This window comes from Octodon degus, unplaced genomic scaffold (genome assembly GCF_000260255.1).
Source record: "Octodon degus isolate 3935 unplaced genomic scaffold, OctDeg1.0 scaffold00026, whole genome shotgun sequence".
Lineage (NCBI taxonomy): Eukaryota > Metazoa > Chordata > Mammalia > Rodentia > Octodontidae > Octodon > Octodon degus.
Genome location: NW_004524602.1, coordinates 17,535,065 through 17,562,484, shown reverse-complemented (window position 1 = coordinate 17,562,484; position 27,420 = coordinate 17,535,065). Strand labels below are relative to the sequence as shown.

The following is a 27,420-nucleotide window of genomic DNA, read 5'->3' as shown; positions in this document are numbered from 1 at the left end:
GTGAAGGTGAGCAAAGATGCACAGTGTGCATGGGCCGACACCCTGTCCTGGGCACACAGACTAATAAGAAATGCGCTCTTAGTTCCCTGCCACGGGCAGGGTCCTCACTGCCTGTGACACGCACAGTAATGGTTGATTTGTGGCTCCGTTTGGCTCTCAGATATCCAGATACCATCTTGACACATTTTTTACCTTCTACTAAGTTAACCTTTAAAACTTAAAGATAAGTAACTGGCTGAGGACCCCTGTCATCCTAGCATTCGGGAGGCCAGAGTCACCCATCAGAGAATGGGATGTGTTCTCCGTGGTGTTAACAAGCTTGAAACTAGGAGGAGAGCCGTGCCTTGGAAAGAGCTCTGCATATTGATTTTTCTGTCCCCCGTGCTTGGTGGGCAGTGAGAACCGCGACTTGTGGAGAAGCTCTGGAGGACCGTGGTCTGTTGTTATCACAGAAGGACCAACGACATGCAACCCGAAGGAGCACTCGCTCCTTGCCAGGATGAGGAGTCCGGGTCTCTCAGGACCCCGTGCGGGCACGGTGGGCTGCCAGGCCCCAAGCAGCGGCCGGGTGGGGCCCTCCCCTGGCAGAGCCGGGAAGGCAGGCGGGGCCCCTGTCTCCGCTGCTGGGACCACAGGACCACTGCTGCCTTCAGGATACCGTGCTCAGATCCTGCTGGGGACCTGCAGGGCGGTGGGAGCCCCAGACCCAAGGAGTCCCTGTCGGAGAGTGGGGTGCCCAACCCCCCACTCCACCCCGACCTGGCAGATGCTAGCACACCCGCCGGTACCTTGCCTGGCGTCACCCGCTGTCGCTGAAGGCCTCTTGGTTTCCGGCTGCTCGGGCAGCTCTGCAGATGGGTTTTCACGCAATCAGCACATGACCGACTGTGTGAGATTTTGAGATCCACACGGCTGGAACCGTGGCGTCGACCCAGGCAGCCTTGACCTCGGCCGCAGTCTCCCCGAGAGCCGCCGTGCTGCCCGAGGAATCTCTGCCGCTTATTGGTTGGTTTGCTGCACAAGGCAGCATAGTCCTAAAGAAAAATGTAAAATATTAATGGAAGTCTCTCCATCAACCAAAATAGCCTTTCAGCTTGCGCAAAAGTAAGAGTCCCCTGATGCACTTCAGCAGCGCGGCACAGCCTCCGGGCCCGAAGTTTGCGCGGGCCGCACTTCCCAGGGCCTTGCTGCTGACGCGGTCGCCCCCTGCAAAGCGTGAGGCCTCTGCACCCCAGCGCCCCCTCCCGGCTGTGGACAGGCTGTGCCGCGCACGCGCGCTTGAGGACACGCCAGCGCGAGAGCGCGCCCACGCGCGCACACACACACGCACACACACACACACACACACACACACACCACGTCCCAGGAGGCCAACCAGCGTCGACCTTTCTACATCATGCGCCTTCTAGGAGAAGCAGCGGGCCTGGCAATGTGCTCCGGATACTTGTCCTGGGATACAAGCACAACGATGCGGGTAGGTTCGCGGTAAGCCTGGAAGGACGATTTAAGCAGAAAAGTTCCAGCATCTTCCCTGTACTTGGCTGTCCATAAATATTAATCAGATTGTACTTTTGTGATGATAAATTGATGATGAGGTGCTTTTGATGTTTGGTAAAGACAAATGTATAGGTTTTTTAAAAATTTATTCTTTTATGTAGTTAGTACATAGTCTATAGGGTCTCACTACACAGATGGGTCTCGTAGTGACCCGCCTGTTTTCAGCCTTCCCGACGCTGGGATTACAGGCGCGTGCCACCACACCCCGTCTCCTTTGCCATCTCACTGCGCCCCAGAGCGGCACCGGTGTGGCCCGCCAGGATTGAACCCTGGTCGCTACGTCTGTAATTTAATTTTTTTAAAGAGACTCAAAGCTAGTGAAAAATTAGAAATGATGCAGAATTTCGCTAAACAAAGTGACAGGCATTCAACAGCGGTTGTTATGTTGCATATTGCCTTCAAATTAGCTCTTCAGATTAACAGATATAAGCATGCAAAATCGGTCAAAAATTTGACCAAAAAAATTGAAAAGAAGAAAAGGAAATGTAAGCATTCACCGCTCCTTTCTGTAGAGCTGTGTAGGTTTTTGTAATTCATGAAAATATAAAATTGAGTCACAGGAAATACTGTCAGGGGAGAACACCTGACCTGCACCAGCTCCATGGGGCTCACACTCCCGGCCTTTCCCGAAACTGCACCCAGCCTCTTGCCAGCCTCTGAGAGGCCTGCTTCTTTCCCTCCTCCTTCCCTCAGTCCCTGACACCTGGTCACCGGCAGGTGGCTTTCCAGCGGCGGGGGTGGGGATGGAGCCCGACTACAGACTTCACTGGCAAACCTGTCTGAAACCCAACATTTACAAGTTTGTTTTCTGCCCATCAAACGCCATTACTCAAAAAAGATTAAGAAAAGGGTCAGAGACTCGGGCCTTTCACCTAGTTTCCAAAAGTTATCAATAGAGCTGATCCGGGAAGAGGTAAGCAGAACAAGCAGAGCAGGCCCGAAGCCATCCAGCCGGGCCCCTGTCCAGCAGGACGTGCAGCGGTGGGAGAAACACTCCCGACCAGCGGAAGTGAGGGGTGGGCTTGCCAGGGTCTGCGAGCCTCCAGATCTCCGACTTTTTGGGCTATGAATCTGCTCCCTTGTTGGAGTTGTTCTGAGACTGTAACATCGCAACTCCTAACCAGTGTGATGCGCTAAGCCCCTCCAGGCCCCCCGGCCTGGCCGCGGGCTCCACCCTCGGCCTCCACCCTCAGCCCAGACTGTTGGAGCTGTGGAGGCCAGCAGGATGGCTGGGCCCGACCGAGAACGGCTCTTCCAGAGTGGGATGGGCGGACTGAGGCTTTCTTCTGCTGCCCTTGGGCTGTGCCAGAAAGCCTCCGCTCTCACAGATGAAAGGCCAGGGCAGGACCCCAGCATTCTTTGAAACAAAGCTGGGATTCTCTGACATTTTGCAGAGAGAGAGGTGTTAACAGGTTTCTTTCCACAAACCTGGTAAAGACTCAGGTGATCGCTCTCTTTCTCTCTCCCTCCCTCCCTCCCTCCCTCCCTCCTTCCCTTCCTCCCGTCTCTCTCCCCCTACCCTGAATAGACGCCTGGCCTGGCTCAAGGCATTTTAGGGTGTCTCCCAGAGTTCCTCCCCACCAGCATTTTTCATTGAAAGCAATTTCATCCATCAAAACAAACTTTGATAATTTTTTTCTTAAATTAGCAGAAGATTAATCTTTTTAAAAATAATTTTGAGAAACAAATAGCAATGAGACAGTTTCAAAATCGATTAGCAGAACAGTTTCAATAATTAATATGTTGTATATTGTTGTCTTCTTAGTGGTTATTCATAGTACAAGATGCAGACATGATATCCTGCCCACCACTAGTAGCACAAATCTTTCTATTCATTGAGTTAAGAGAAAGTATATCTATCCTAACTATTTTGAATATACAGATACAAAATGGTCCTAACAATATACAGAAGATTAATCTTTAGGAGACAGAGAATCTGTTTTACAATTTCTATTCTGCACAGGGTCCTACAAGCAAGGCTATTGCCCACTCTGCAGCTGAGCTGGTGGGGGTCACCTGGGTCTCAGTGAACCTGTTGGAGTAGCCACTAACAGAGTTCATTATTATGAATGTTGTAAAAGACTAAGGAGGGAAAAGGCGCATGCACAAACAAAACCCCAAACCACTAAAAACTACATGCAGACTGATTTAGTCTAAAACAGTAGAGATTACCAGGCATGGCGCTATGTGGCTATAATCCCAGCACTTGGGAGGCTGAGGCAGGAGGTTAACGGAGTCTTTGAGGAAAGCCTGCACTGCACAGCGAAATTGTCTCAAAAACACCTTAAAAAAAAATGGATTGAATGTTCTGGCAGAGACAGAGGAAAAGGAACGTCAGTTAGGTCTTTTTAACTTTTAATCCACTAGCCAGATTTTTTTCTGGATAAATAGATTTAAATAGATTATAATCCTGCTAGTCTAGACCCAAATCTTCTGCACAGCTCTTTTCAAACCATTTATTGACTCACGCATATTCTTCTAATAAACAGGGTCATTACTACCAGAAAAGTCCTATTTATCTTGTCTGCATTTGTGCTTAAAGTTTAGTGGCTGCTAGAGCCAGCGAGATAGCTCAGGGGACTGGCTTCAGTCCCTGCTCCATATGCCATGTCAGCCCCAGTCCAAGCTGCATAGTGACACTCTGTACCAAATACATTCAAAAAAGAGTTTAGTGGCTTCTCAAGAACTCTAAGGCAGGAATGTTTGCCTTGGAGTCTGTGGATTCTCTAAACTTGTGTGCTAATTCAATGATGCAATATACATACATATATATATGTACATATACATACATATTTCTTTTTTTTTTTTGAAATAGGGTTTCACTATGCGGTTCAGCCTGGCCTTGAGCTCATTTTGTAGCCCAGGCTGATCTTGAACTCACAAGATCCTCCTGTTTCAGCCACCTGAATGTTGGGACTACAGGCATGCACCACCACATCTGGCTCAAATTATTATTATTATTATTATTATTATTATTATTATTATTTTGGTACCAGGGATTGAACTCAGGACCTTGTGCTTGCCAGGCAGGCACTTACACCACTGAGCTGCCTCCCCAGCCCACGACATTCAATTTAGGGTTTCAGCACACTCTAGTTTTCATGAAAGACATTCAGTAACAAAGGTGGATACACATGCTTTTCCTTTATTTGGATTTTTTCTTTTTTCTAAACTGTCCATTTTCTGTCTTTTCAAAGGAGAGTTTCACAGTTTACTGATAAATTTTATTTTGCTTCTTTATGTATTTAGTACAGGGTCTATGGGGTCTTACTACACAGATCAGACTTATAATGATCCTCCTGTTTTTCAGCCTCCCAAGCGCTGGGATTACAGGCACACACCATCATGCCCAGTCTCAATTGCTGTCTCAGTGCACCCCGGGGACAGAGCGGGCGCAGCATGCTGGGAATCGAACCCCGGTCCCTGCATCTGCCTGAGAAAGTGCTTTAATCTGCCGAGCTATCTGGCCGGCCCTATTGATCCCTATTGATACATTTTAGATATACATAATGATCACATTCTGTGGGGAATTTGTCCCTTACCTGGCGTATCTTGATTCCTCTTTTCCCGTTCGCTTCTCCCCTCTTCCCTCCTTATTCACAAAGCTGTGCTCCACCTTGTCCTTCTTTCATCATTTCCTTTCCTTCCTTCCCCTTTCCCTTCCCTAATTCCCCTTTCCGTGTGAACAATTTCTTCCTATTTCAAATATCTAGTGTACGTTTTAGTTCTTATTTATTCGTTCAGTTTTTCACACCAGAGAGACAGAGACAATGTGATACTCACACACGTGTGCCCAATCTAATTCTTTTAAGAATATGGTCTCAGGCTGCATCCATTTACCTAGAAATGTCTCCATGTTATCCTGTCCCCAGCTGAGTAGTACTCCATTGCACAAAAAGGAAGCCACATCGTGATAGCCATTCCCCAGTTGGTGGGTATTTGGGCTGTTTCCAAGATGTAGCTGTCACAAGCTGGGCTGCTATAAGCAGGGGTGCGGACACATCACTGGGGCATGGCGCTTTCCATTCATTTGGGAAGATACCACGGAGGGGACAGCCAGGCCAAATGGAATCTCTAGCCCTAGGTTTTTGAGGACTCTCCACACACTGATCAACCCATAATAATTCTAATGCTACACAAATCTTAGGTGAAGAAAAGATGACATGAAATCATTTCCTTCTGGATCTAAATCATATTGATCACTAAACTTCAGGGACTGTTAAGCCAGCCAGCCAGCCAGGCCCGGGCTTCTCCCGGCCACTGGGGAAGGGCTGGGGTCACGCCTCCGGAGTCTGGCTCGAGCAGATCTCGCCGCACGATGGCCCGCGGCCCTGGGAGCCACTGCCTGCATCTTTCCTCGGGCTGCAGCAGCTGCCCAAGAGCCAAGAGTTCAAGAGCCGCCTGAGATTCTGCTGAGGCTGCGGAGAAGCTCCTGCTAAGGATGCAGGGGTCGTTCGGTGCTGTGGAGTACTCGGACTTCCTGTACCCAGCAGCCGCTGGAGCCACCGTGGCCCTGTGCGCAGCGCTGGCGGACTCAGCCCGATCTCCAGACCTGGCCGCCCCGTGGTGCTGTGCACTTGCGCAACGCCTGCCGCTCACTGGAGCTTGCTCTCTGCATGTCTGCGGCGCGCTTCCTTCTGCCCGTCAGATCAGAATTAAACCAAACTGCAAACCCATAAAAAGAAAAAGTGTGTTACTTGGATCATGTAACCACAGCTGGAGCCTGAGTAAGCACAGGAACTCTGCCTTCAAATGTCACCTGCTGGAAGCGTGACACACCCAATGAGTGATTGCTAGAGTTCACTTTTTTTTTTTTTTTTTTTTTGCAGAACCGGCGATTGAACTCAGATCCTTGCATTTGCCAGTCAAGCGCTTATCCTACTGAGCCGTCTCCCCGGCCCCTAGAGTTCACTTCTGAAAACTATTCCAACCTTGGTTTTTGTGTCCAGCCGTTTTCAAGCTATCCCATACTGTGAAAAAGAGGCAACACGGCTTATTTTTTGTGCAATATGTATTTACCGGGCCAAGCCCACGAGGCCATGGCAAGAAATGCAAAGCATCACACTCTTGTTTAAGGAATTTCTAGTCACTTTAAAGGCAGAAAACATACACTTGTATAAAAGAACATGTGGGTGGCAAGACAGAGAGGGTAGCTGTGGGGCCAGGCGAGCATTTTGAGAGAAACAGTGACAGTGCGATTTTTACTGCAATAACTACTGAAAGCACACTGTATGTGTGACCACGCCTCGCATACATGCAGACACATGCAAGAAGAGATAAGAGATGTCGAAAGCTCAGGCGCCAGTGAGGTAACACACACAGTTCCTGGTACAGGCCATCGGTGGTGGATGACTCTGGTTCAGCAGAATTGTGTGGGTAAAGTTCATAGATGAGTTAGAAACTGGGCTTGGTGTTCAAGGAGAAGATAAACAAGGACTGGACAGGAAGAGGGGAGGCCAAAGGCTGATCTGCATGTGAGAATGCGCACTGCGAGGGCTCACGGGCAGAGGTGAGAAAGAGATGCTTTAAAATCCCTTTCAGATGAAATGGAAGTTCACGTTAATACTGAGAGCAGGCAGGGGTGATGGCGCATGCCTGTCATCATAGCACTCGGGAGGCTGAGGCAGGAGGGTTGCTGTGAGTTTGAGGCCAGCCTGATCTACGTTGTGAAACCCTGTCTCAAAAAAACAAAGTCCGGTGGCGGTGGGGGCGGGGTCTGCCCATTAGCTCAGGTGTTTAAGCGCCTGCTGAAACAAAGCAGTGAGGCTCAGAATGCTGTGGCTGGATCCCCTCATCCTCAAGCCAAACCAGACCTGCCCTGAAGGCATCCTGAGAGAATCCCTCCCCCACCAAAAAAAGGGCTGGCGAGATAGCTCAGCGGCTGAAGCACCTGCCTGGCAGCGCGGGGTCCTGAGTTAGGAGTCCTGAGGTCTATATCAGGCAGCTATGGAATCATGCTTGGTACTTGGTGTCTTAGTCCATTTATGTTGCTGTAACAAAATCCTTGAGACCGGACAATGTATTAATAAAAGATGTTCACACAGCTTGCTGCTGCGGAAGCTGTGCAGGCCAGCGTGGCGCGGACACAGGCTCCATTTCTGGGTGGGGCCCTCTGCTTTGTCATGACATGGCAAAGAGTGCCACACCGTGAGACGGAGCAGGCGTGCCGGGCATGCCCATCCTGCCCAGCAGGGCCACTCTCCCGCACCCCGTCAGTGCACTGACCTCTGAGTGGATGCCCAGCCGCCTGCCCGAGGCCGCTCCTCCAGCCCCACACTGAGGACTGAGCTCCAGTGGTGGTAGAAGGCCTTTAACAGCAGTCTGGCCGCCGGAGCCTCGCTGTTCAGACAGCGAGAATCACTGAGACCTTGCAAAGGGGCTGTTGAAGCAAACAGTGCTGGTGCAGATCTTGCCTTCAGACAAGGTGGGCTACGGGGTGAGTCGGTGAACCGGCATTCTGTGCTTGGTCCTGTTGGCCTTGAGCAAGAGCCAGAGTCGCCCAGCCAGAGGGGGCACCCAGTGTGCACGAGGACGCACCTGCCTGTCCACCTGCCCGCCCTCCTGGTGGTGGCACCGGGCACCAGCGTTCGCTGCGTCACGTAGTGAAAGAGCACGCCCTGTGCTGCTTCTGAAAGCGGAGGCCATGAGGCCGAAGCCAGGGGCATCTGTTCTGAGACAAATGGCCTGAACCTTTTCCCGAAATAATTCTTTTTGAAGGTTTTTTAAATTTTTTTTTTTTTTTTGTATTTTAGGGAAGGGTCTTAGGGTGTTCAGGATCTCACCACTAGATCAGACTCATAGTGATCCTCCTGTTTACAGCCTCCCAAGAGCTGGGATTACAGGCGTGCCACCACACCCAGTCTCAATCACCATCTCAGTGTGTCCCAGGGACAGGGCTGGTGCGGCAGGCCCAGGAATCAAACCCCCAGCCCCTGCGCCTGCTTGCAGGAGCTTTAATCCACTGAGCTATTTGGCTGGCCCATCCTGCAATAAGTCTTTAAAACAGAAATATTCACCATACATTTTGATGACTCTTTGTCTAGAAGTTCGTGGTGCATTGAGCACCGGTCAGTATGCCTTACACGTGGGACACCTCCACAAGCTGTGTGGCTTCGCTGTTCCCTGCAAGGGCCTCAGATCCCTTTGCAGAGATTTGTAGCTTTGTCACCTATGCCTTGACCCTAAATATAGGTCGAGCAGTCTTGTACATGTTTTCCCAGAATGTTCTTTAGGTATCATTTCGCAGAATGCTGTTTTCCTTTGGTTGGTCAACATTGTACTTCTGAGCTTCACCCAAGTTGCTGGGTGCAGCTGCAGTTCATTGTCTGCTGCTGGGGCGTCTTGCATTGTAAAACTTGACTTTTATTCATTTGAATATCAAATACCATGTTTAGTGTTCTCTATTTTGCTCTTAAGGACCCCACTGCCAAGCACTGCTCCGTATGTCTGTCTAGGAATGCGCGTGCAGAAGCTCTGCACGGGTGTATTCCGAGGGGTGCAGCTACCCTGTCTTCTCGTGCACGTGGCTTCAAATTTAGTAGCGATGCCGACCTGGGCTGGGTTCCAAAACAGTCCCGCAGTTACAGTCACCAGCAGGGCACTGGTTACACGGTCCTCTTCCTCATGACCCTTCATTCTGGTTAATTTTGGGGTGGGGTTGCCAATCTATTTGGCATGTGGCATATTAGTAGGTTTTAATTAGCATATTTCAATTACTGGTGAAGGAGATATATTTCTGTGCATTGGCCATTTGCGGTTCTTCTTTGCTGTGACTCTTCAGATAGTTTATTTTTCATGAGGTTGCTATGAATCTATATCCATACATATATGAATTTTTATTTATATATTCATACATACATACTAGATATGGGCCTTTGTTGCCATGGGAAATATGTCCTTCTAAATGTCTTTTGGTTATCTATCTATCTATACATACATATATATATATGTATATATATATTCTTTTTTGTGTGGCTGGCTCAGCCCACCTCAGGGTGGGGCTGGTGTGACATGTGGGGCCGGGGATTGAACCATCCCTGTGCACTTGCCTAAGCTTGCCTAAGCAGGCTCATTAGACCACCGAGCTATCTTGCCAGCCCTATCTTTAAGTTATATTTTGATAAACAGATATTTTTAAAGTTTTAATATGACCAAATATAGTGTATTTTCTTCTATGGTTTGTAAATTTTGTGTCTCATTTAGGAGCCCTAGGTTGACAATAGGCAGTTCATGCTGTCGTAGGCAAGGCCTGGAACTTACTTTATCCTGCAGTTTATTGCCTACAAAAAAAATTGAGACATGATGCTCTTTGGGGTGGTGGGCTTGGCCCCCAAAGGGGAGGTGGCCCTGGATGGGAAGAGGAGACACACAGACGGGTTCTGAGATGAGAGGCTGCGGCACGAAGCAGGACTTGTCGCAGGGCGTGGGTGAAGTCTCCGTGGCTCACCGTGGTCTAATGCTGCTGGATGGGTGGAAACGTCAGGGCTGCGAGCTCGGTTGCCGTTAACTTCAAGTGTCCATGCGAAAGACACAGAGAGTTTCTAGGAATGAATCACTACAGGTTTCACACGTGCTTAATTAAGCTTTGATGAAAACGACGAGCAGAGCCACAAATCTCAAGCGCAGGAATTCTGACACGAGCGGGGTGCCAGCCTGGCCTGCCACTTGCCCATTCGACCGAGAGAGAGGACCAGCAGGTGGCTGTGTAGTGGTTGTGAAAGTTTAAATCACATCCAGCCTTCCTGTGAGCCTGGGCCACGACGCCTGCACGTGCTGTGCTGAGTGGGCAAACCACCCGGCAACACTAAGATGCCGCCTTCCAGGTCCCGAGGACTACTGTTGAAAGTCCTCTTTTCACAATCACACGGCAAATCGGGACAGCAGACTTCCTGCGCCCAGCTCTGCTTCGCACAGGAGAAGGCCGCCAGGATTTGCTTCCACTCGTCCTCAACACGTCGGCTGCAGAACACGCTGAAGCATCTCTGCTCAGAAAGTGGAAGGTCTAAAATGACTGTAAAAAACAGAGTAGCTCTAAATTTTTTGCTCAACAGACTGAAAATAGAGCAAAGCTATAAAAAGTAGCGGTGACTACGCGTCACACGCGAAATAGCAGACAAAACGCCTTTTACGTTCAAAGGGACAGTTTATTTAAATGGAAGCCCTAGCTCCCTGGAAGGCTGTAACAGTCCTGCAGTGTCCTGGCTGAGCCGCTGTAGGGCCGCGTGCCGCGCGGCTGCACCCGGAGCGCGTCGGCCATCGCCGCCGCCCGGCGGCTCAGTCTCCTCTCTGTGCCGGGCCCGGGGCGTGCCGCGCGTCTCCTGCCCATTGGGAAGGTAAACATCTTCAGCCGTCGCGCTGTGAAAAATCACAAGGAGGGGCTGGCTGTAATTGAGCCAACACAGATAAGTGGTTTTCTTTAAAACTTGAAACAATTGCTGTTAATGAGCAAATGTTTATGCAAGGCGTGAAATTAAGTTTTGTGTAGTCACAAAACATGGGTTCCAGCCAGCAGCTCTGAAATCATACATACGTCCTTGGTAGCCATTTCAGTGGCGTTCTTGGTTACAATTAGAAGGCCTGCTGCTCCGGCTAGAGAGATAGCTCGGCCGCGTAAGTGCCTGCCTGACTTGTGCAAGGTCCTCAGTTCGATCCCCAGTACTGAAAAAAGAAAGAAAGAAAAAGATGCCCTGCTACTATGATAAAAAAAGAAACAAGAAAAATTAAAGCAAGAGCTGGAATCAGGGGTGTGCTGACACAGTTCGGAGCTCACTCTGTAGCCACTTCTAGGAACCATGTCTGCAAGCCGCGCGGCCTCGCAGCACAATCTGGAGCGTGAGGGTGGACCGAAGGCCACGGAGACTGCTCTGTGGCCTCTGGGGTAGGCGCCCGTGGAGGTCCTACCCAACCAGACACTGAGCCACGCAGTGTGCACGCGCCTTGTGCAGGAGGCAGGGAAGCTGTGGAGGAGACGCCGTGGCTCCTACGCTGCCCCAGGCGCAGGGACACGAGCCAGGCATGGACAGCTGTCGCCTCCCCTTGGTTGTGCAGCAGGCCTCCCACCCCCTTTGACCGAAATAGTCTAAAAAGGGAATTTGGAGGTCACTGGCCTTAACCAGGCTGACACTTTACCAGGCCACCACAGAGGCGGTGGCGTTTGCCAGTGAAACCTGGGGGATGGGACCACATCAGAAGCAGGGCGGAACACACTTTTCTCAGAATTGGAACAGGGTAAGTGCAGGAAGCAAAACTCTAAGGTGGACCCCAGCTTCCTGCCACGGCATGCACACCTGCCACAGCACCCTCTGGAGTGTGCAGGAGACCCATGGACACCCCGTGGAGTTCCGCCTATGCTTACCTTAGGCTTGTGACACAAAGGATATGCAGGTGCAGAACATGGCCCAGTGCGGTGACCTGGGTTTGCACAATGGAAGCCACCGGAGTGGGGGTTCACAAGGGAAACAGAACCTCAGGGCTCACAAGGGAAACAGAAACTCAGTTTCTAGGATTATTTTATAATGTTCACCCTGAGAGTTAAAGAATCCAGCTGAGGGCCCAGATCCCACGGCAATGTTCTGCACGAGTCCAGCTGAAGACTTGGAGTCCACAGCAATGTGTCCTGAAAGTCTGTTTCGCAGATCTGGGGTGGAAAGTGCACAGGTCAGTGGGGGAAGCTAGAAAGCCTGCACCTGCAGGATGAAGGACCTGTGCCAGCAGGCCAAGGGGCCTGCCCTGGAGCCAGGAAGGGACACTCAGGGTAAGGCCCAGGGCTCCCCCGAAAGGTACCACAGGCGTCCTCAGCAACAGCGAGGTCCCGAGCTCCTCTGACAAGACAGCCGAGTTCATATCAGGAAAGCCAGCAGGACAAGCCCCTTGGGAGGACCAACTGCACCCAGTAGCCTCCCTTCTTCCTCCCACTTCTGCCTCTTTCGCTGGCAGCGACAGTCCCCAGCTGGGCCTCCCACACTGCCCCATGCCGACTCACCTCAGCTGGCCCTACGAGTTGGCCACTTGTTGTCAGTCCACCACAGTTAGTGACCTGGTCGGGTAAGCCCCCAACTTGGACGGGTCCCCACTCTGCAGTGACAAATGACGGAAGCGGTGTGGTCGGGCCACAACCTGAGAACATGGGCAGCTGCTAGCACTGAGAGCCAAGGTCAGCCACGAGCTGTGAGGCTGGAAACTGTGTTCCTCCACGCACAAGGACAGGAATCTCGGGACGCCCTGTGGGAGCCTGCGGCTGGAGCACCCTCTCCCTGAGCCTCCGGGGCAGCCCAGCTGCCAGCACCCCGATTTCAGCCCTGTGAGGCCCCGAGCAGGGGGACCTTACTCTCAGTGCAGAGAATCTGGGCTGGCATACAGTCGTGCTGTTTAAAGCTGGGTCTGTGGCCTGGAGATAGCTCGGCAGCATAAGAGCCTGCCTGGCAAGCTCAAGGTCGTGAATTCGATCCCCGGTACCAAAATAAATAAATAAATAAATAAATAAATAAATAAATAAATAAATAAAGCAAGCTGGATCTGTGAAGCAATATCAGAAACTAAGACACTAACTGCAATAAAGTAACACGGGATTAAATGAACATTGATCTGGATCAGATGAATGCATAACTCTGCACAGTGCAAAGGACAGCCTCTAATTCTGTGGGATTTTAAAAATCTTGATCCTGTATTAAAAATCCATAATGACTTTTTCAATAATATTATAAAATAAAGTCAGATATTGCAATGAAGACCTTCTTGAAAACTATGCTTAAATAAATCACACTGACAAATAACTATTCGGCCCAGCACTTGGGAGGCTGAAGCAGGAGGAGCCCTCCAAGTTCAAGGCTAACCTAGGCTACGCTACGTAGCAAGATCCTGGCTCAAACGAATAAACAAACAAGAATGTTTGATCTGTTTGGAAATCAAAACAGAAGTGCCAGCCTCTCATAGTCAGGCGTGGCGGCTCACGCCTGTAACCCCAGCACTGGCAGGCTGGGCAGGAGGACCCTTGCACATTAAAGACCAGCCTGGGCTACACAGTGAGCTCAAGGCCTGCTTGGCTGCATAGCGAGAGCCTGTCTCAAAAAGACAAAAACAAAACAAAAAAACAAACAAAAACTAGCTGATTTTAAATAAAGCAAAGTATATTGGCCAATAAAATCAATGAGTGATCATTTCAAAATAATAATAAACATGGTATCCTTCCAGCAGCTGAGACTAGAGGGACTGAGAGAAGAAAGTGTAAAGAGATATTTGAAATAAAAGAGGCGCTTTAAATTATGTATTACATCTATATTAGCAATTCTAGCTTAAATAGAACAGTGTCTAGAAAGAACCAGTGACTAAAGTTTATTCCAGATCGATAAACACCTCTAGTTATGGTAAATGGTAAATATTAAAACAGTCCAAAAATTCTGCTAACCACAAAGATTAGAGCCCATTCACTATTTATTTGTTTGTTGTTTTGTCTTTGTTTTATTTTTTTTCCATAGTTTTATTGAGAAACAAATAGCAATGAGACAGTTTCAAATCAAATTGGTAGGACAGTTTCAATAATTAACACACTGCATACATTCTTCCTAGTGGTTAATTGCTGTACAAGATGCGGACATGATATCCTATTTACAGACACCATTAGAACATATCATTCTATTCATTAAGAGAATGCAACTATATATCTATCCCAACCACTTTGAATACACAGATACAAAATGGACATTCATCTGTATACCCTTTTTTTGTTAAGTTCTGTTCTTTGAATATTATAGGTGTGTAAACTCAACAAAATATTCTAAGAGTCCAGTAGCCCATAATAGTATTGGGTCTTCTGCTTGACTGGCAATGTCAGAAATTGTTGACCTGAGTCCCCTACAGCTCAACATAACACCATGGCTTTACTTCTTATACTTCGTTTTTATACTTTTCTGCTGGATGGTTAAAACCAAGGTAAAGCAGGACCTGTGCAACAAGAGTTGTAACTTTTGGGTCCGATAAGGTCAGTGAAATCCCCTCAGGATTTATCCTGAGATCCTGTACCTCAGATTGTAGAACCTTTGTCAGTGTCAGCCATGTGGATGAGTCGCGGCCATTGCTTGGCCAATGTGCTCTCTGTGATGTTTTGTCTTTGTTGAGACAGGATTTTGCTATATAATCAAGCTGGCCATACACTCACTGTGTGACCCAGTCTGTCCTTGAATTCACAGTGGCAGGTGTATGCCACCACACCTGGCTTCAACTTGTTTTTAATTCTACAATAGTTGCTGTATTGCATAACATTGTCTTTAAACTAATTGTTCAGATTACGAGGCATAAGCATGTAAAATTGGTGTTAAAAAATTGAAGCTATTCGATCCCCAAGCCTACTGTGCCAGCCCTGCCCCTGGGGTGTGCTGAGACGGCGATTGATTGAGACTGGGCGTGGTGGTTAGTGGCACATGCCTGTAATCCCAGCTCTTGGGAGGCTGTAAACAGGTGGATCACTATGAGTCAGATCTAGTAGTGAGACCTTGGACACCCTGTAGACCCTTCCATAAAAAAAAAAAAAAAAAAAAAAAAAAGTTGTAAGAAATTAAAAAGGACAAGAAAAAAATTAAGCGTCAACTACTCTTCTCTGTAGACCAGCAGAAATCCACAGTACAACTGTCAGGCCCCCACATACTTGCATAAGTATCTCCCGCCCTTTCCTGTCTTTTTCCTCATCCAGGCTGTTCCTTCCTTTTGAACAGATTCTTTCCCTTTCACGGTACCTACTGCACCCTTCAGATTTTAGTTACTCTTTCAGTTCTTGCACCAGCAAATGACGTCTGCACATGCGGGTCTGATTTACTTCACTTATGAGTATGCTCTCAAGCCGCATCCTCTGACCTATAGAGCCTCACGTTTATCGTTTTTATAATCGAGTAATAGTCCACTGCATAAAAATGCCACATCTTTGTAAATCTATTCCTCGGTTGATGACATTTTGGTTGTTTCCAAGATTTTGCTATGACAAACAGAGCTGCTATAAACTGCTCTATATGTAGGCCATATATCACTGTGGTATGGTGTTTCCAGTTGTTCTGGAAAAATACCCAGTAGGGAAATAACTGGTTGGATGGGATCCCCAATCCTAGCTTTTTGAGCAGTCTCTACACTGATTTCCATAGTGGTTGTGCCAGTCTGCACGCCCACCACTAGTGGGAAAGGGCTCCTTTATCCCCCATGGCCTCTTGAACATGTGTTGTTGGTTGACTTCTTGATGACAACCATTCTTTCTGGGGTCAACAGGGGCAGATAATTCTTGGGCTATTTAAACACTTTAATGTGATATATAAATACGGAAATCTCAGCTGGGTATGGTGGCACCCACCTGTAATCCCAGCACTTGGGAGGCTGAGGCGGGAGGATCTCCAGGAGTTCAAATGAGTTTAAACCCAGCCTGAACCACATAATGAGATCCTATCTTAAAAAGCAACCAATCAAAAAGGGCCAGACATGGTGGCACCTGTCTGTAATCCCAGCACTTGGGAGGCTGAGGCAGGAGGATCGTTGCAGATTCCAGATTCGAGGCCAATCCTAAGTACATAGTGAGACCCTGTCTCAAAAAAAAAAAAAAAGAGGCAGAAGAAAAGACAAATTTCTGTAGCTCATTTGTTGCTTGTTACCATTAGTCTGACAAATACAGATAATCCTGCTTTCAAGAGAAAAAACATTATATAAACTGTTTACAAATTTCTGCAAGAATACATACCAGTCTGCTAATAGTAGCATTTCTGGTTTGTTTCGTTCTGTGTGACTTGAACTCAGGCCCTTGTGCTTGCTAGGCAGGCCCTTGCGCCCCTGAGCTACAGCCACTGCTACATTCACCGTAACAGGAGCTTTCCTGAGGCTCAAGGTTATGACAGACTTTAACATTTTACTTTAAATACTTCCGAATTAATTTTTTTTCAATTTAAAATACTTTTACACTGGAGGAAAAGACACTTTTGTCCCCAAAGGGACAAGGGAGAAAGCGGCACTGCCAGATGAAATGCCTCTTTGAGTTAAATCAACTCCAAAGGGTGTTTCTCTGAGAGAGACTCAGGCTTGTTTAGGGCCTGGGACAAAAGCCTGCTGGGAAGGAGACCGCTGAGGGGTTCTTCCTGGCCCCAAAGGAGCCGAGCCAGGAGCACACAGAGATAGATCTGGACAACTGGAGGGGCGGGGACGCGCGCAGAACTGCAGCCAATCCCTCCTTCCCAATGGGTTAATCGCTGAGGGGCGCAGAAGAGGGGTGGGTGGCGGGTGGGGTCGGAATTAGCAGGGAACCCTGAGATTCCCGGCCTCCAGCAAGCTGAGGACCTTGGAGTCCCTGGTGTTTCTCTGAGACAGGGTCTCAGGCCGGCCTCGGACTCATAGCAACCCTCCTACTTCGGCCTCCCGAGAGCTGAGATTATAGGAGCGCTTCACCAGGCCCCGCCAAATCCCCAGTCTTTTGAGGAGTGGAAGTAAGTATTCAGGATGATATCGGATCAGCATCTCCAAAAATGCATGATCCTAATGTGTTATAAAATCCGGAACCTTTCAAATAAAAGGTCCACCAAGGGAAGACCAGGGGCCGTTGCTCACTCTTGGCGACCCACAGGGGACCGACCGATTCGTGGTGGGACTTTTGCTCTCTGATCTCTGGGGAGAAAATCCTTGAGAAGATCCAGGCTGAGTGCATCCGGGCTGCGCGGGTGCCATGAGGGTGGAGGAGCCCCCGGCGCAGTGAGGGCACCCCACCTGGGGGTCTCAGGGTCAGCTCAGAGAGCTCAGGTGTGAGGTGTGCGGGAGGCCAGGAGTGCGTGACCTGTGCGGACCACGTCATCACCCATGCCGTGGATTTTGGTGCCAGACATGAAAGAAGAGCCGTGGCCCCTCGTGGGGTGATACGGTCCATGGGACTGGACAGAGGCCCTGAGTTAGAGGAGGGAGGTGTGGTGGGCAGGGCAGGAGAGGCTGCCGGGGAGGTCGAAGTGGGGGATGGGCACATGCCTAAACCTTTAGGGGCCTTGGGGCCTAGGAGCGGGCGGAGCCACGAAGCAGAGCGGACAGTGTGGGGCACTAAGGCCTGCGGGCAGGCCTTCACCGGGGCGCACAGCCTGAGCTGGGGGGCCGGGCCGGCAAATGCGCTCCCCACGGTCAACAGGAGCGATTTTGGTTCAGTACTTCCGCATGTAACTACTTACAGAATGGGGTATTTATTAGGGGGTCTGGTCACTTAGACTAGGAATTCTTTTAGAGGTATCTATCTTTGAATCTCCAGGTTTTTTTTTTTCCCTCCGCATTTGAGACAGGGTCTCACTTTGTAGCCCAGGCTGGCCTTGAAATCACAGAAAGCCTCCTGCCTCAGCCTCACGAGTGCTGCGGTTACAGGGGTGAGCCACCAGGCCTAGCCAAATCCCCAATCTTTGAAGATGAAGTAAACACTCAGGAAAAGTTTTTTTTCTAGATGGATGTACCACCAGGCTGGGTGTAAGCGTCCCCAAGGTTGAAATAAGGAATTTAACCCGTGCCTTTAAATATGTGGGTTTGCTGAGTCTGACCATGGAAAAAGAATTTTCAGGATCGCATCAGTAAGAGGCGTGAGAAGGACTTGCAAGAGGCAGACACCGGCGCACCGAGAGCGGGGTGGGGCTCCTCTAGAAAAGAGGTGCCACAGAGCTGGGCTGGAGCCCGGTACGCGCATGGGGGTGGAAGCTGGACTTGATCATCTATGCTCCTGGCCTTAGTCTGAGAGGTGCTAAGGGCTGTGTGTCCCCCAGTGAGGTCTATTCCTGGGGGAACACCCAAAGCAGGGTCCACTCAGGGGTGAAAGAGAATGATGCGCAGTTAAAGGGGCCTGGGACCCCTTGGATCTGAAGGTGACTTGCCCAGGTTGGCGTCTGGGCGGGGAAAAGGGACTAACCCAGGCTGCGTTTGGAAGCTGTGGCGCTTCTTGACAGCTCAGCTCTGCAAAGCTCGCCTCCCTTGTCCCCTTGTACCCCAGTTCTTCTATTCTACCACCACTACATGAAGGAAGCAGCTGCCCCAGACTCCAGTAGGAACGTGGAGCAGAGTATTCTCAGAGCTGCAGGCAGGGGATGGTGCACTGTCCCTGTCCTTGGGAGGCTCCTGGGGGTTGGGGGTTGGGAAATCCAGTGAGTTACCTTTAAGACCTTGTTCATGGAGGTGGAAGGGAAGGAGTGGCTGCTACCCAATAACAGGATAGAAGAAATAAGAGATGCACCCTCCTCTCTCTGAGCAGGAAGCTCCATCTCCATCTGCTGCAAATCTTCCCCTGGGGAGCCTTGTCCCCACCCTCAGCTTGCTGTGCGCAGCGGCATTCGCACCCACAGCACCCAGACGCGAGCCTCCTGCTTGCCTCTGGGAAGCGCCCACAGCTCAGCATCTCCAGGGGAGACTGCGCAACCTCCACACACTCCGTGCTCACTCCCAGCACTCAGCACCACCTTTCCCATGAAGCCAGGAATCCGATAATCTGCACACCGACCTTGGGGAGTCCTTGGTCCCCATCACCACACCCAATCCGCCAAGTCCTTCCAATTTTAGGACATAAAGAATTCATGGCCCTTCAGGCTCCCTTCAATCCTCCCCGCCACGCACACAGCCAGGAAGTGCTTTTCCGAACTCTCAGACCCAACGGTGTCCTGTCCTCCTTCATCCATCCAGGATGTACTCTGCTTTTAGGGCACCCCATGACTTCCAGGGTTCCCCACAGGCCAGCTGCATGGGCGCAGCCTTCATTCTTTGCCAGGTGCCCCCTGCTGTCCCCACCCCACACCCCCAAGTCTCACAGTCTTAGTACACGTGCCTCCTTCCCCATTTTAGTGACCAACCGCTGGCATCTTGCTGACCTCAGCTCCGACCTGACGTCTGTGGTGACACCATCGACACCCATCCGGCAAGGTGAGATACTTTGGTACCTCTGCCCGTAGAAATACGGCCCCCAACGTGTGTGGAGCGGACACTTGTGCTGTGATTGTGCGCTGTGTGCGCGACAATGTCCCTCCCAGAGGGCCGGGGGCGTCTGGAGCCCTGCGGGCCCCTCCCAGGCACAGTGCTTCGCGCCCGGAGATTGTGCCATACATACTTGTCAGGTGAGTGAGTGGAGAGCACAGAGAGCACCCTCTGTGTTTCTAGTTGAAGTCACAGCAATCGGTCCTGTTTCTCTGGTCTGTCCACCTGGACCTGGTCACAGGCAACCAGGAGATGGTGCCAACCGCGGCACTAACAGGAGCGAAAGCCCAGGCACTGAGTTTTACCTGCAGAGCTCACGTTTTCAGATCTAAATTCTATGGTCGGGTGCAGGCGGGCGCCTCCTCCGTGCCTGGCTCTCCCCGCTGTGCTCCCCGACCCTCCCCTCTCTCCTGCCTGCTGCCTGCCCACACAACTGGCCTCGGCCAAGGGCTTCCAGCCCATCGAGGGCAGGGCCAGCTGCAGAGCTGGCTGTTGGGGCGGGAGCCTGAGGTGTGGGTGCCGTCTCTGTGGGGCTGCCTTGGGGTCAGATCCCACTGCTGGCTTCTCTTTCCACCAGCTAGCGTGGGAAACAAGGCTTGAAGCTTCGGCGGGATGAGAAGCTGTGGCGCTCACAGCTCGCCGCGCCAGGGACATGAGCGCATTGGGCCTAGGTGGTAGAGCTAGGAGCCGAGAGGCGGGCTTGCCCCTCCTTGGCTCTGGGGTGGCCCATCCTCAGGCTGTTCTAGCGTGGGCATCGTCCAGCATAGGACCACAAGGTGCTCCGTTTACTCTCTGGGTGCTTTGCTGAGCTGCTTGATGGTAAGTGGCAAGAATCATTTGGTATGGTTCGAGGGAATCTCAGGAACCCACTTGCACTCCTGGTGCAGGGGCCCAAGCCTTGTGCACTCCCCCAGTAGACAGGGCTCACAGCGCCCGCGGCGGCAGAGGTGGCCCGTCCTACCCCGGGGTCCAAGGGGGCTCGCAGTCCTGTCCGTGTGTTGATGTCTCCATCTCCAGGGAGCCCACAGGACCCTTATCAACCTCAGATCAGTGTCATGGGCATGCTGAAATGATACTGGGAGAGAGAGGGGCACTCGTTCATCTGATAAGAAAGTGAACCTACAGCCAGGCATAGTGGCATACCCCTGTAGTCCAGCATTGAGAGGCTGAGGCAGGAGGATCGCTGCAAGTTCAAGGCCAGCGCCAGCCTGGGCTGCACAGTGAGCTCAAGGCCAGCCTGAGCTGCACAGTGAGTTCCTGTCTCAAAAAAGCAAACAAACAAAAATATAGAATTTTTTTTCTCATACTCTCTAATTTGGATGAAAACCTGCTTTAGCAAAGTGTTTATACTCTGCGTACCTATACCTGCTAAATCACACCCCCGCCACCCACTCATGAGTAGTAATGAAGAAAAGTTCAGCAGCCGGCAGTTGTGTAACATGTAAATCTCTCCTGGACCAGACCCGCCCTCGCTGTGGCTTGGCAACCCCACCAACACGTCTCTTTTCTCATCTGGAAGAGGGGGGAAAAAACCAACAAAGAAAAAAATACCTGGAGAATAAAGGTAATGATTAATCTATCGGGCATGAAAAGGACCATTTTGAAGATTGCAGGTTAGAACTCATTAATCCAAATAAATAGCAGTGAGCTGGGGATGATGGTCTCACTAGAAGATTAAGTCACAGCTTTTATTTGGACAGCCTCTGGACAGCCGGAGAGGCCCCCGGACACCTCCCGGGACCTAGCAGAGCTGTCGAGAGCGTCTCCATGTGCCTGTGAAGACAGGACTCGGACCAGCGCCGCGCACCCTCGAGGAGGAGCCCCGCAATGCCGGCTGACGGGGGAGAGGCGGGCCGGGGCTGCAAGCACAGGCTGGCCCTGAAGAGCAGCTTGGCCAGGGAGGCCGTGTCCGAGTTCCTGGGCACGTTTATCATGATTGTGAGTACTCGCTGCTTTTCTGGGTTTCAAGCAGCTTGGGCCTCCCCCACTGCCGAGCGGAGGGCGCAGAGCGGTGTCTATATTCGTTGCTTTGAATGAGTTATCAGATCATCTCGTCCTGGAGGCAGCACCAAGTTGCTACCCGCTGCTTGGCCGTGAGTCCAGGGTTTTCTGTGTCCTCGCTGCTGGTTTCTAGGGTAGTGGGAGATGGTAGAGGAGCGTGGTGCTTGCTTATGTGTCAGGGGTTGCCGTCTCAGAATCTCAAAATGATTTTGTGATGGAAACATTAGTTGCCAGAGATGTTCTCAGTGGATAATTGATCTGTCCCCTGCTTGCTTCCCACAAACGTGGAGGTGGCTGGGTCGTCTGGGAAAAGTGTTGATAATCAATAAGCGTGGACTGCAAGGGGCAGCCCAGCAAGACCCGTGCCAGGTGAAAAGATTGTGTTGTCGGAGCGCTTGGCTTTTCAGCCAGTTGGAAGTGGAGCCACACACAAATTGTGGACGTGCGCTACCCTGGCTTTGATTTTATGCCATGTCTCCCCTTCCACTCAAGCAAATCTCTGGAGACCTTAAGTGGACAGCTGTAAAGACACACAGGCACGAGGGCTCACTCCAAGGACGAGCCGAGGGCTTATCCAGAGATTTGCTCAGCGGGAAGGACAGCCAGGAAGTCCGCTTGGCTGCTGGAGGTTCCACACGCTCCTCGCTGCCTCCCCCGAGCCTCCTCGGGATCGTGAAGTTGTAGCTGGAGTCAGACCATTTGCAAACAGAAAACTATTGTTGGCGGCAACTATCAACGTTAACTTTATTGATTCATTTATTTCTTTATTTTTGGTCCCTGGAATTGACCTCAGGACGGTGCTTGCCGGGTAGGCACTGCGCTGCTGAGCTATCTTCCTGGCCCCAGGAAGAACTTTCAATGTTCTTTTTGTTTGTTTTTTTGGGTACCAGAAAGCGAACTCAGGACCTTGCACTTGCCAGGCAGGCTCTTCGGTCTGAGCTGTCCTCCCCAGCCCAGTGTTAACTTTGAAAAACATCACTCAAAGATTCCCCACTCCAGCTCTGAGTCACTTCATGTTTCATGAGGTTCTAGACAACTGTCCCTAAGTTTTGCACAGAAAAATTCTTTGCTTGGCATAAAGAGGCAATAAGGTAATAGAAGAGAGAGTTTAGAATGTGGCAGTAAGTGTTTGGGGATCTTAGGCAGTGTCTCCTGTTCCTCATCCTCGCCTGGCCAGGCGCTGGCTGCGCTGACCAGAACACTGTCAGAATTTAGGGATGGGGAGTTGGAGAAAAGAAGACATAAAACTAGGTTATGCCCCTGATTCCCACTGACTGCTCTCTGAAAAGTTGCTCTCAGCGAGAGAGATGCACACTCTCGTGCTAAGATACTTGACACCCTGGCTCCAAAGAAGAGAGCAAGTCTCCCACAGACTTATCTAAGACCTGCTGCACAGAAAAGCGAGGCGAATTCAGTTAGTCGCTGCAGAAAGCAAAGAAGAGGAAATGAAATAAACATCCCTCTTTTGTAACTGGCAAAGTTAAATACCCTCCTCTCTTTCTTAATAAAACTCCGTTTCACAATCCCAGTCTTTTGAAGTTGAGAAGACAAATGCTGCTTTCAAATATTTCATTCGTGCAACTGGCAGCGTGTCCTCCCGCCCGGCATGATCCAATGACACCGGCCGCCTGGCGGGTGACTCCCTCCCCGTGGCAGGAACTCATCTTTCTGCACCTTTCGCTCGTCAAAATGGCCTTCAAGGAATTCCCTGGCCTGCTTCGTTAGAGAACATCTTGCTGAGAGTGATTTTCCAGGAGCAGTGACCGGAGGCCTGGTGAGCCTCTATTCTCTCTCCTCCTTGAGCTCCCTCTGTGGAAATCCTGAAAGTGAGGAGGTCCTCAGACCCCTCCTCAGAAGGGGACTTCCCCACCCTGGAGGGAGGGCCAGCTACCCAGAGGGGCTGAGAGCAACCTGGACAGACAGCCTCGCTGTGTTTCCCACCCAGGATTTGCGTCCTTGTTTTGGCACTGGGGTTGGTGCGCAGGAAGGCGTGTGTGTGGGGAGCCCGCTGTGCCCTCAGCTGCGCCTCCAGCACCCCAGTCTTGAGGCGACAGATGCGGCAGATAGAGCTAGCTGCGCAGGCTTCAGCCCTTTCTGGGCAGGGAAGTCCGCATCTAAACCCAAAGCACAGCCGAGCATGTGCAGGGCCCCAGGAGGCGGCAGCAGACCCTCCAGGGCATGAGCCCCCATCACAGTGCACACACCCCTTAACCTGTACACCCGCCACCTCTGTCCTTCATACCATCCCTCATAAGCCTGTAAAACTACCTTGACATTTCTCTTTGTTCTGTGAACCACACACGCCGTTTAACCCAACACAGGAGGAGGCTATCGGACCCCCAGACTGCCTCCGGTCTGTCAGCACAGGCAAGAAGCCCGCGGCAGACGCCTACACCTGAGGCTGGAGGGCAGTGTTAGGCTTAGGGCTGAGCCCTCAGCCCCTGGGATCTGACGCTGTTGCAGGTACAAGTTGTCCAGACATAACCGGTCAGGTGGGGCAGCCTGCTGTGTCCACTGCGGAGCGCGCAGCAGGCTTTCTGGGAGGAGAAGCCCCACGGCCGGGCTCACAGAAGGCTGCGTGTGGATCCTTCAGCGTGAGAGCAGGGGAAAGTTCGTTTTCCTCGTTGCAGCTCGAGGTGGGTTCTAAAAATACAAGCTTAAGACTGTGTGCTGAAAAATTAAAGTTTGTATCTTCTGGCCCGAGTAAATCAGGATTAATTCCTTTATAGTGTGTATTTATACATTATTTTCTAAGAGTAACCCCAGTGAAATCTGTCCTTGTGATTAGAATCTTCAGTTTTACCGGGGAAACGTAAACAAGGCGTCTCCACATTGCACAACGCCGCCGTTACAACCGATCTATGTGGTTTTGCTCAAAGGTTACCTGGACCCATTGCTTCTGACTTACTGGAAAAGGTGCTTTTCCACTGGGAAGATTTGCCTGTCCGTTAGGCTTGGGGAAAAGAAACACTGGAAAGGCAGCCAGAAAACGACATGTACATTAGTCCTTCCAATTTTCTTTTTCCTTTTTTTTTTTTTTTGCAGAACCGGGGATTGAACTCAGGCCCTTGCACTTGTTAGGCCAGTGCTTATTCTGCGGAGCCATCTCCCTGCCCCAATCCTTCCAATTTTCAAGGTTCCTTGCTACCCCGGCCAGGGAGGCTGGAGTCACTTTCTCCCTTCTCAAAATCTGCTCCCGGAGGACCGAGGAAGTGTGTCAGGCTGCTCACACCAGATGGAAGCGGCAGACAAGGGCGCCCGGGCAGCATGAGGGACAGAGAAGGCTGTGCACAGCTCTTCGCGAACCCTGAGTAAAGCCGATCGTGAAGCCGTAGTCGAGAACTAGCCCCAGCTGGCCCTCTAGGTGTGGGCTAGGCGCCGCTCACCTTTGCTCGGGCAGGAGGGGCTGCGCGCTTCTCCCCTTCCACAGGGCAGGCGGAAGTGCATTAGGGCGCAAGGAGCGTGGCGAGCACCCAGGGCGGCGCCTTCCCGCGGTGGGCAGCGCGCAGCCAGGAGGGAGCAGGAGCCCGGAGGCCCCGCCGGGGCTCATGGCCTGGCGACCGCTGCAGGGGCTGCCCCTGCGCTGACCCACCCTGCCTGCTGCTGTGTGCCGAGGCCCGAAGCACCAGTTCGGCCTCTGCAGTCTCGGCTTCTTCCAGAGGAGGCGCACGCGACGGTGGTTCCGCGAGATCGCGCCCGCTCTGTCTACTTGCGCGCTCCCGATGCGCACTCCCGACGGTGTGCGCCCCGACACGGTGTGCGCCCCCGACGTGCGCTCCCTTCCCCCCCTCCACTGGAGTCCTGGCTCTGGCACGCAGCTGCCTTGCCATCTCCTGGGCCCTGGAGGTGCCTTTCCCGAGCTTGGCACCGATGCAGACGGGCACCCATAGAAGGGCAGCAGCGTTGAAATCGCCTCCCTGGGCTCAGCATTCCATAATCCCAGTCATCTCAAGAGATTTCTTGGGGGGGTTGCGCTTACTCCTTGTTGTTCTGTGTTCCTGCTCTCTGCGGGCTCTCAGGACTCTAATGCGAGTCGATCTTGTTGGAGAACTGAGGTGACCCCAACAGGCCTCTGTAGGGCCTCCTGGGGTGAGCGTGCCCCTCTGGGGCTGGGCTCCTGTAGTGGTGGAGAGCTCGGTTCTCCTATCACTGCCTTAAATGCTTTTCTTATCCTGTCAAGCCTGCACATTAGAGACCCAGCTTAAGACACCCGCGGCAGTGAAAAAACACATCCAGTCCCTTCTGCTGCAAGTGCTAGCCTTGCGCTGCACCCTGATGGGAGGTGGACAGGACCTGCGTCCAAGCCCCTGACAGTGGGCAGGGAGGTGGCGGGCAGCAGGAGTCTGTCTGTGGGACAGGAACTCCAAACGCGGCCCGGTGCGGCGTCTCACTCCTGCCCCGCCAGCGCTTGGGTCCTCCCGACCAAGGTCTCTCCTGGGGCCACAGAGGTCACCGTTCTGTGTTGATGATTCTCAGCCAGACGTGGGGGCCACAGAAGCGCTGGAGCTAAGATCACCCCTCCGAAGTGTGATCTGACCTGGGAGAACAGCCACTCCATATTAGGGTGCTTTTGAAACAAAAGACTGTGGTCATGTGAGAATGACACTGGGGAGTCCTTAAAATAAGCCAGGCTAAAGGCGGTATTGTGGGCTCTGCCGGGTCTCTTTTGGGCTGTTTTGATCTATGTGACTTACAACCCCCATGCCCTGGTAGGAAATCCTGCCTGCCACGTACAGCGGTGCCACTGAGCCTCTGTTCGTGGAGCGCTGAGCCTGGCGAGCAATTGCGCCTTCCCACGGCTTCACATCGGGCCCAACTGCCTCATCTTAGGCCCTCAGGTGTGCTCCACGCCTGTCTAAGGAGCACAGTGCGCTCACCTAACTCCTAGGACTCGAACTCAGGACCTTGTGCTTGCCAGGCAGGTGCTGTGCTGCTGAGCTAGATACCCTGCCCCGGCCCCCACCTGTAAATCTTGTTATTATTATGTCTTTCCTGAAAGAGAGAAAAGATGGTAACCAACTGCTCTTTCCCAGGTGTTACAGGTATAACAGAATTAGGAGCTTTGCCAGGCTCACCCTGCCTTGAGCGCGGGCGCTGCGCTTGATGCCTGGCTCTGGTCACCCCGAAGGCACCATCAGGGGCTGAGAAGTCCTCTCTCCTGAAAACCCAAGAGACTCGGCTCAGGCTTACTTTACAGCAGAAACCGCAGTGCCGCCGAGGTGTGGGCAACTGTGTGGGGCAGCCGTAACCACCAGGGATGTGTGGCGGACAATGTAGCGGAGTCCCGGGCCGCTCAACCTCCTGTGACACCAGGGAGGGAGGTGTGCGCCCGCCCTGCCAGCCCGGATGCAAGCTGGCCTGCGCACTGCCCTGCTTTCCTTTGAGCTCTCTTTGTTCTCTAGATTCTAGGGACTGCTTTTATGGCCCAGAGCAAAGCCTCCGGACCCAGGAGCTCCTGGCAGGCCCCCGCCCCGCCCCTGCCCCGCTTCTGGCTCTCCCGCCCGTTGCTCTGCCCAGCAGGCCCAGCACGCCGGGGCCCTGTAGCTGGGGCTGTTGGCCCCAGATGGAGAGTCAGATGGCTCCACCCTAGTAGTGGCCTGGTGACTCTGGCACAAATGGGGCTGCAGTTTGGGGTTTAAACGTCCCCCCAAAACAAAGCCCATGTGCTCAAGGCTTGGTCCCCTGCCTGGGACATGCCTGAGAGATGGTAGAACCCTGAAGGGTAGAACCTAGTGGAAGGAAGTTAGGACACTGGCGCCATCTTTGAAGGAGATAGTGGGGCCTTGGCCACTTCTCTCTCTCTCTCTCTCATCTCTCATCTCTTTCTCTACTCTCTACTCTCTGTCCTCTCTCTCTCTGTCACTCTGTTTCTTTCTCTGTCTCTTTGTCTCTCTGTCTCTGTTTCTCTGCCTGTCTCTCTGT

General features: G+C 51.7%; 1 protein-coding gene across 6 annotated transcripts in view; it reads left to right on the top strand.

The window, feature by feature from the left end:
* Aqp9 (aquaporin 9) overlaps window positions 1–27,420 on the top strand; it is a 78,006-nt gene that overhangs the window by 26,347 nt on the left and 24,239 nt on the right. The window contains exons 1-4 of one of the 6 annotated variants that reach the window (XM_023712649.1): window positions 6,995–7,066; window positions 19,369–19,446; window positions 20,959–21,061; window positions 21,209–21,435. In XM_023712649.1, the coding sequence (XP_023568417.1) occupies window positions 21,325–21,435 (111 nt within the window). In that variant the 5' untranslated portion in view covers window positions 6,995–7,066; window positions 19,369–19,446; window positions 20,959–21,061; window positions 21,209–21,324. Of the gene's footprint in view, window positions 1–6,994; window positions 7,067–19,368; window positions 19,447–19,567; window positions 19,638–20,958; window positions 21,062–21,089; window positions 21,111–21,133; window positions 21,436–23,111; window positions 23,151–27,420 lie in introns of those variants that run through there. The other 5 variants (XM_023712650.1, XM_023712652.1, XM_023712651.1 and 2 more) reach the window with 5 other exon arrangements.